General features: G+C 51.7%; 2 protein-coding genes across 10 annotated transcripts in view; both read right to left on the bottom strand.

Annotated features, from left to right (window-relative positions):
- Positions 1–3,352: 3,352 nt before the first annotated feature.
- Positions 3,353–4,902, bottom strand: LOC122466581 (probable protein BRICK1). 2 transcript variants are annotated; one of them, XM_043551349.1, is made up of 3 exons: positions 4,770–4,902; positions 4,390–4,468; positions 3,357–3,784 (listed from the first exon to the last, which is right to left on the bottom strand). In XM_043551349.1, the coding sequence occupies exons 1-3, from the start codon at positions 4,891–4,893 to the stop codon at positions 3,781–3,783; spliced, it is 207 nt and encodes a 68-aa protein (XP_043407284.1). In that variant the 5' UTR covers positions 4,894–4,902; the 3' UTR covers positions 3,357–3,780. The 2 variants fall into 2 exon arrangements, with proteins under 2 accessions (XP_043407283.1, XP_043407284.1); XM_043551348.1 differs by lacking the exon at positions 4,390–4,468 and having other exon boundaries at positions 3,353–3,784.
- Positions 4,903–7,748: 2,846 nt separating this feature from the next.
- Positions 7,749–8,942, bottom strand: part of FANCD2 (FA complementation group D2) — a 191,760-nt gene continuing 190,566 nt past the window's right edge. For all 8 annotated transcript variants that reach the window (XM_037903424.2, XM_043550844.1, XM_043550843.1 and 5 more), the window contains one exon: positions 7,749–8,575. In XM_037903424.2, coding sequence (XP_037759352.1) covers positions 8,504–8,575 — 72 coding nt within the window. In that variant the 3' untranslated portion in view covers positions 7,749–8,503. The remainder of the gene's footprint in view (positions 8,576–8,942) is intronic.

The raw sequence follows: 8,942 nt of genomic DNA, 5'->3' as shown, positions 1-8,942 counted from the left end.
GAAGGAGGGTCCCAACTATGAGAAGGTTTCCCTCTGCTCTCATTGACCGCTCCCCTTCCCTGGGCCTTTCATCCTCCTTAAAAGCGCAGGGGCTCTCTGAGCGGAGGTGGGACAAATACCTCTCTGCCTCCCTTAGCTCCTCCAGTTCCGCCACCCTGGCCTTCAAAGCCCGTACACAGTCTCTGAGGGCCAGGACCTCCTTGCATGGAATGCACACATAAGCCACCTGCCCACAGGGCAGGTAATTATACATGCCACACTGAGTGCAATAAATAGGATAGCCCCCACTCTGCTGCTGGGCTTCTGCCTGCATTCTCTCCTACAGCTACCTAGGTTAATGATAGGGTTTTTGTTTAAATCAAGAAGTTTTGATTATAGTTTAGGTTAAGGTTCTAAAGAATGGCAAGTGTACCTTGCCCCTTCCCACTCCCCTTCCAAACTCCCTCTCAAAACTCCCTGTTAGTGGCCCCTGGTCGCTTGCTCACTGCTTTATAAAGTACAGAAGAACTACAGCCACTGCCCAGCAGACCCTATAGGGCTACTGGCAAGGTGCAGGAATGAATTTGCACAGAAATACAAAGCATGTTCAACCTAGGAGTAATTAAAGTGTCCGACAGCTCTTGGGCATCACATTACTCCTGGGGGAATTCTGCACCAAAAAATTAAAAATTCTGGGCACAATATTTTAAAATTCTGCATATTTTGTCAAAATAATGCAATACAATCATGACAGTTTCAATTCGTTGGTAATTTATTTAAACTACAATACAATGAATGGAGAATGGGAGTGGGGAGTATTGGAGGAAATCCCCAAACTCCCTTTGTCTAATAGTAACATAGCTAGGTTTGACCATTTGTTTCCGGTTATTAGTCAACAAATATATGCAGCCATATGCTCAGTATTACATCATAGGCAACTGAAGAGCAAGTGAGGGCTGGGGAATCAAGCTCATAATTTATACTGGCTATTGACCATCTCCAGAAGGTCAGTAGTAAACAGTTCACGGAGCACATTTTGATAGGAAAATTTTTCAGTCCAAAAATTTCTACCAGTTCTAATCACTAAAGCACCGTAAACATTTATAAGGCCATACTGTCATTTGCAATAAAGCTCCTTTACACCACTCTGGCAATGTAAAGGAGCCTTAAAAGGTTTATACCTGTTTTATGCTCCTGGGGGAATTCACGAAGAACAATGGGAACAATTCACTATGCAGGCAGGCTGCTACATTCTACTCTGCCTAAGGGACAGAGCCTATCCCACACCTATCTCCTCAGAAACATCCCAAAGCCCTGCCCCTCCACGCCAGGCATCCCGCAGCAGTGATTGGTGTCTCCCCACACACACACAATCCTGTCCCCCCGGCCCTCCCAACAGCGATATACTTCTCCCCTGTCTGCTCTGGGCACCTGAAGCGACAAGCCTGCGTTGCCAGGGAGTGGCTTGTGACCGCTCTTGCGGCTTCCCTTTGCTTCACTGTCAGAAGTCATTTTTCTGCAGGGAAGCAAAGAAATCCGCAGGGGACATGAATTCTGTGCCTGCGCAGTGGCACAGAATTCCCCCAGGAGTAATATATAGTGGACAAGGATCTGGAGTGTTTATGAAGCATTTTTAAAGTTTCCAATAGTTCTGGGGCCTTTGGCAATCCTAGGGCATTTGGTCAAATTGATGTTAGCAGCTGCCTTCGTTGTAAATACTGCCACTCTGCTGAAACTGGCAGGTCATAGCATTTCCTTAGCATTAGAAAAGGAACAAAGCCCTCATCATCTAACTGGGAAAATTCATACGATGCCCCACGTTTGCCCCCACAACTTCTATTGGGAGGCTGTTCCAGAACCTCATCCCTCTGACAGTTAGAAACCTCGTTCTAATTTCCAATCTGAATTTGTACACTGCCAGATCATCTCTCTTTGTTCTTGTGCCAACATTGTCCTTTAGCTTAAAGAGCCCTTCCCAACTGGTGTTTTCTACTGTAAATATAGCAGGGGATAATCAGACCCCTCTCTCAACTTTCTTTCTGTTAGACTAAACAAGAGAACAGCATATTAGAAACACTTTCCTGAAGGTTGCCAAGACAGTAGGATAGCAGGAAAGGCTTGGGCCTATCAGAGCAGATAGACTCTTCCCTCCATTCCCCCTTATGAGCTCTCCTTCAACCGCTAAGGCTCAGAATGACAGAAACCACCATCAGCCTGGAATGGCCCAGCTCCTGGAGTCTTGGGATGAGCTGATAATTCAGCTTTCATTTAAAACCCATCAGTTTCTAGCCCTGTTTGTTGATGTGATCAGTCAGCCCCAAGGTCTCAGAAACCAGGAGGCCAAATACACCCATGAGCTCACCAAAAATCTCATGACTTTCAGATGGGACCCACAGCACCACTGCAGTGCTGGCTGCTTCTGTCTGCAGAGAGCCTGACAGTGAATCAGTGGGGTGAGCACCCATTAACAGGATTGGAGTGTTAACTTTCAAACTTAGTGCACTGGCACCATTAACTATTTCATCACTAATCATTTTAGTGGGGGAGGAGCGAAGCCCATTGGGGCAGGAATTGGTGGAGGAGGGAAGGAAGAGAAGAATAGCAAAAGGCAACTGCACCTGTTACAGTAACAGGCCATTGTGACTTCTCTTGGCCATCTGTACTTCATGGCCACGCTCCCGCCCCGGCATCCTGGCAACCCAGACAATGCACTCCAGCTATACATCAGCTCAGACCTCATCAGCAGAGGCAGTTTATTGTTGAAATACAAATGGAAGACACCCCCATGTGACACTACAGAATACAAAAGACATAGAAAACTCTGAACCCACCCTGCCCGGAGAGTTTAAACTTGGCACATTACCTATTCCCCTGCCTCCTCCCCCCTTCCGCCACAAACACACACTGCCCATCTACTGCTCTGCTCACGGACTGGAAGGATGGATATACTTTACATTTTTGCTAAGAGAGATAAGTTGCAGTGTTTGCTGAAGTAGGGGTTCTTAACCTTTTTCTTTCTGAGGGCCCCCTCCATGCTATAAAAAGTCCACAGCCCACCTGTGCCACAACAACTAGTTTTCTGCATATAAAAGCCAGGGCCAGTGATAAGGGGTAGCAAGCAGCGCATTTACCTGGGGCCCCATGCCACAGAGATTCCGCTGAAGCTACATGGCTCAGGTTTTGGCTTCAGCCCCTGGTGGCATGGCTCAGGGCCCCAAGCTGCAGCCCCATGCAGTGAGGCTTCGGCTTTCTGCCGTGGGCCCAAGTGAGTCTAACTGGCTCTGCTTGGAGGACCTCCTGAAACCTGCTTGCGGTCCCCAAGGGGTCCCCCTGGTTTAGAACCACTTTGCTAAAGGAACTGAAACCACCAGTGGAGTGGCCCACGAACAGCAGGGACAACCACTTCCTCAGCCGGTCAGCTTCCCAGAGAAGTTTTCTTCCCACAAAGTGACCTTTGGCCAGAGAGATTCTGCAGCTACAAAGTGTCGTAGTTCTACATGCACAGCTGGGAATGAGAGAGAGGTTAAGTGGCACAGGAGTATTTGACAGCTGCATGAATCTGTCTGTATAAAATCACTGAATCCAACATGCTCATTTGCATTTTATCAATTTCCCCTGGAGGAATGCACTGAAGGCAGAGATACTGCATCGCAGGGAGCAGAAACAAGCTGAAGTCCTGCTAACCAATAGAAATAATGAAGAAATCAGATGCCTGACAGTGAATTCTGGCACAGCCGCACAGTCTTCTCCAGGTCAGCTCCCCACCAGCCTTTTGCAGTTAGGTGAGAGTTTCGCCCTTTGTTACCTGCCGAAGGAGAGCACAGCCTGCAGTCACCAAGGGCTAGCGAGTCTGCCCACTCAGGGAAAGTTAATGAGAGCTCCCGTACACTGGGAACTGGGTAAAAGTCGTCCCCCGCAGCAAGGCTGGGGGGGGCAGGAGTCCTCCCCAGGCCAGTGTCACCGATTCACCAAGATCTCCGTTCTCTCTCTAGCTCTGTTGGCCAAAACCAATGCCCCAATGTAAGTACTGCTGGGATGCCCACCAGAGTGTACAGAGGGCAGGAGCTCCAGCGCTGCTGTTTGGGAGAAGGGCCTGCAACACCACCCCACAGTAACAACTAGCGCAGCTGAGCTCTGTGTGGGAGTCGCGCACATCCCCCCACTGTGTAAAGAGCAGATAAGCTGGTGGGTGGTGCTGGGCACAGCGTTACTGCCTGGCTGGGAGGTAGGGGGGTACAGCGGGGCAATACCCACTGGAGATGGGGTAAAAGCTGCAGAGGGGCTTGAACAGCAAGGCCCAGGCTGTCCCTGAGCTGCTAAGAGTGGGCTGAGCCCTGCCTCGAGCTACCCGCAGGGCAGCCCTCCCTCCCGTGCCAGGGCTGTCCCCTGGTGTCGCCTCCCCTGCGCTACCCCTCGATGTACTCGATCCGTCGCTCCAGCGCTGTCAGCCTCTCGTTGAGGGTGGCGAGCCGGGAGCGGCAGGACATGTCTGCGGGAGAAGGGGCGGCTCATCAGGCCCCGCGGTACCCAGCCAGGACAGGTGCACCCCGTCTCCGCCCACCGGGGAGCCCCGACTGCAGAACCCGCCCCACCCTAACAGAGAGCGGGGCCAGGGTGGGATGGAGCCAGGCCGGGGTCGAACCGGGATGAGAAGATGGAGCCATCCCAGACCTGGCAGGGTGCCTGGAGCTGAACCAGGCCTGAGGGAAGAGCCGGACTGAGCGACGCCTGGGGGCGAAGCCGGGCTGCGGGGGAACCTGAGGGCGGAGCCAGGTCAGGCGCGTACACACCGAAGGAGCTGAGGAAGTCCGCGATCTTCTTGATGGAGCTAGTGATCACTTTGATGTACTCGCAGTTGGCCCAGTCCTGGTGGATCTCGCGCTGCACCAGGTTCTCTTGCAGCGACATGGCCATCGCCGTCACTCCGCGCCCAGCCCCCCGTCGCACTGCGCATGTGCGGGCACGGATCGCAAAGGGGCACAGGACGGATCCCTGCCTTTACGAGCCGTTGGGTGGGGGTGAGCCTGCAGGAAGCCCGGATCCCAGCAGAGACCTGCCTCCTTCCTACCCCAAGCCAGGGGCGGACAGCCCTGCCCGGGGCACCCCACCCTGGGAAGAGCACAGGAGGGCGAGGTTAGTGATGGCCTCTACACCCCTACGACCACCCCCTCGAGCCCCCAGCCCCCGCTGCAGCCCCCCGGACCCTGGGGCCACCCCCCCGTCTACAGCCACGGCTACCCTCTAGCCATCCCCAATGCCCCCCATAGCCACTGCTACCCCTCCCATATAGCCACCCCTCTCACACCCCTTATAGCCAGCACTTCCCCCTCCCCTCTATAGCCACCCCCTTCAGTACCCTCAGTACAGGAGCAGCAGGTTTGTATAATATCTGGTGGTCCCCAGAAGGGTCCAAGTCATGCCTCCTCTTCCCCCCCACCCCCCGCCCGCAACCTCCTTAAGGGTCTGAGAGGAAGTTTGGGTGTGGGAGGGGGGATGATGTCAGGCTCTGGGAGGGCATTTGGGTGCGGGCTCTTGGCTGGGGCAGGGGGTGGGCTCTGGGAAGGCATTGGGGTGCGGGGGGTAGGCTCTGGGAGGGAATTGGGGTGTGGGATCTGGGCTGGGGCAGGCAGTTGGGGTGCAGGGGATGGGCTCTGGGAGGGAGTTTGGATGACCGGTCTGGGCTGGGGCAGGTGTGTAGGAGGGGGCTCAGGGTTGGGGTACAGGGGGCGAGGGCTCTGACTGGGGTCACAGGTTCTGGGGTAGGACAAGGCCAGGGATGAAGAACTTGGGGTCAGACAGGTAAGCCCTTGGCTAGGGCCAGAGAGGAGGACTCCCCCCAACCCTCTCCCCCCCTGCTGCTGCCCCTCACCGTAGCCTCACTGGGGGTGGGGCAGACGCAGTTGTTAGGATATAGATATTCAGGCCTGTCTGCAAAGGCCTGTACTTTAAGAATTTAGGTGTATTCTTATCACTTGGCTAGTTCTAGAGGTATAAAAGAAAGAATCAAAATCACTGTCTGCTGGTGTAAGGGCCTTCTCTTACTGTGACAGTCTGAGGCCCTGTTCTTAGGCTAAGGCCTTTGGCTAAGCAGCAGAGGCAGCCATAAGCTAGGAAGCGAACAGTCACATCCTCACATTCCAAACTAGTCACATTGAAATAAGGTGCTATTGGGCTGTTAGGCACTATCAGGACAGGATTGTATTCCTATCACCTCCAGAGAAAGGGAAGTGCCTAGAAAATGTAAAAGGAAACTTAGTTTGATAGCATCCTGTCTGGCAAGAACTCACTTATCAATAGCTGGGATGTGAAATCCTCACTTCTGTATTGTTTTGTCATTATAGTTCCCACTTCGCTATTGTCTGTCTGTATAATCTCTGTCTGGTTCTGTGATTGTTCCTGTCTGCTGTATAATTAATTTTGCTGGGTGTAAACTAATTAAGGTGGTGGGATGTAATTGGTTACATAATCATGTTACAATATGTTAGGATTGGTTAGTTAAATTTCAGGAACGTGATTGGTTAAGGTATAGCTAAGCAGAACTCATGTTTTACTATATAATCTGTAGTCAATGAGGAAGTGAGTGGGCGTGGGTGGGAGGGGATGGGTGTGTGGGTGGGGGGATGGCAACAGGGAATGGGGGTGTGGAAAGTGGAATCATGTTTTGCTAAAGAGGGGAAATGGGAACAGGGAATAGGGGTAAGGAAATTGCAATCATGTTTTGCTAAAGGGGGAAATGGGAACAGGGAATGGGGGTAAGGAAATTGGAATAATGTTTGGCTAAGGGCAGGAATGGGAACAGGGACACAGGTGTAAGGCTCTGTGGTGTCAGAGCTGGGAAGGAGGATACTAAGGAAGGAAACTGGAATCATGCTTGCTGGAAGTTCACCCCAATAAACATCGAATTGTTTGTACCTTTGGACTTCGGGTATTGTTGCTCTCTGTTCATGAGAGAAGGACCAGGGAAGTAAGTGGGTGAAGGAATAAGCCCCCTAACAGCAGTGACAGTTGGCAGGGGGGTGCAGGGTGTCACTACACTCACCCAAGCCCCCTCACCTCCCCTGTGGTGGGTGGGTGCTGGAGGGGGCTGCCATTACATGTTGCTTCCTCCCCTGCTGCAGCCTTCTGCTCCACACCATGGCCTCATGGGGAGGGGCTGCCCTTTGCCCCGTGACCGTGGGGGGGCAGGATTACAGGATCAGACACTCAAGGAAGCCCGAGCAGCTGCTCAGGTGAGTGAGATCCAGAGGTCTGTTTCGGCATCTTCTTCCATTGGGTGCTACCAATCATGTGTGCACCTCCTCTGGTGCAGCAGCAGTAGCCAGCTGCCTCAGCCTGCTCTTGTGCTGTAGCCTAGCCTTAGGTGGCAGCACCAGCAAAGGACAGCAGCATGGAGCGGCAAAGGAGAGCAGCCGCCCACTTTTAATCAGGCAGGGACGCTCCGGGGCTGGGGGGAGGCACGCCGAGGGCGGGGGGGAAGGGGGGCAGCAGGCAGGGCCAGGGAACGCTCCAGGCAGGGCCGGGGGAGAGACCGGCCTCCAAACACTGGTGGAGCTGGGCCCCCGCCCCTGAATATTGATGGAGCCTGGGCAGCATGGGCCCATGTAACTCACCGCTCCTGCCTCTGTAACCATCACAGCCATGGCTGCCCCACACACATCCAGGCTAAGCTCTAGAAAAGGCATGTTGATCGGAGCTGTTAGACCCCCAGAGAGCTTCTCCCACAAGGAGAGCTTTATGCTGTACCCTTACAATACACAGTCAGTCACCGATTCCACCTGCTCAGGGCAGGAATTACAGTTTATTCAATGAGTTAGTAAACAAGGCATTTGGAATTAGGCTGTTTTTTGTAATTTACAACTATAACAAGCCTTTCCCTCAACATTAATGAGCACTTTATGTTGCCACTAATGAGGGAATTTGGATTGCTCTCCCACTGATTCTTCTGTCCCAATAAAGGGCCAATGCACAAAGGTCATTCTCACGAGGGCTCCAACGGCTGGACTGTTGAGGGAAGGTGGGTTCTGTGCAAATATTTCATAGCTACTGTTCAAGAACAGGACAGATTATTTCTGTAAATATCACTTCTCTCACTTTGGCAACTAATCCAAACTCTCAGTACATTTCTAGACAGAAAGCCACAGAGTTTCCCCTTGAAATCCACTCCCTAGAGCAGCAGAGAAGGAAAGGAATTCATATGGAAAAGAGTTTGTTAGGGAGGATCTGGAGGCAAGAACAAATAAAAATTGTTCTAGGTCTGACTTTTTTTTCAATATGTCTGGGTGCAAAACTCCCAACAGATATACACTGCACAACCAACACTAAATGGGGACTAAATCCCATCTATAAAGATCTGGCTACAAGTGAACCTTCTTTACTGTTGCACAGTATTAACATCTCATCATGTTGGAGGCATACAGCCTCCAACCCACAGAGTCTATTCAGCTATGACAGGCGTGGATTGTTTTGGATAATACCAAGCTTCTATGCTATGGTGAGCTAACAGAGTGCTGGGAGGCTACAAGGTCTACTCAGAGCTCTCTTCATCATCATCATTGTGCTCGGATCCACCCTCGCTCCCTGAAATGTCACCTTCCTCCTGGAAAAGAGAAGAAATATTTATAGAACCAAGGACTGGATGTAACCTTGGGGGCCTGCAGACACAGATTGCATACAAGTCCTCCTAAGTGATCATTGGCAGGCCAGAAATGTCCATATTCAAACAAAAAAGGGTCAAATTCTTCTCTCATGTAGGTATTGTCTGCACTATGGAGCTGAATGATTTGTACTTCATCAGCCATCTTCTACATTTGTTCCACCAACCATTCAGTGCATCTATAAGAAGCCCTGAAATTTCACCCCATATCCAGTCTGCTAACTCACCACTAGTACTCTGCTGCACTGATCTGAGACAGTCCCGGAGGACCTTGTGTATCTCTGTTTACTGCACCCTATCAGTCCATTCT

The sequence above is a fragment of the Chelonia mydas genome, chromosome 7 (assembly GCF_015237465.2).
Source record: "Chelonia mydas isolate rCheMyd1 chromosome 7, rCheMyd1.pri.v2, whole genome shotgun sequence".
In the NCBI taxonomy this organism is placed as follows: Eukaryota; Metazoa; Chordata; order Testudines; family Cheloniidae; genus Chelonia; species Chelonia mydas.
Note: the sequence above shows the minus strand (reverse complement) of the source record. Positions and strands in the feature narration are given on the sequence as shown.

Bases quoted from the DNA above. Each gene is read 5' to 3' on its own strand.
- LOC122466581 (XM_043551348.1), bottom strand. From the start codon at position 4,893: ATGGCCATGTCGCTGCAAGAGAACCTGGTGCAGCGCGAGATCCACCAG. The intron at 3,785-4,769 runs GTGTGTACGCGC...CTCCTTCGGCAG, and splicing joins GGACTTCCTCAGCTCCTTCG to GTAACAAAGGGCGAAACTCT.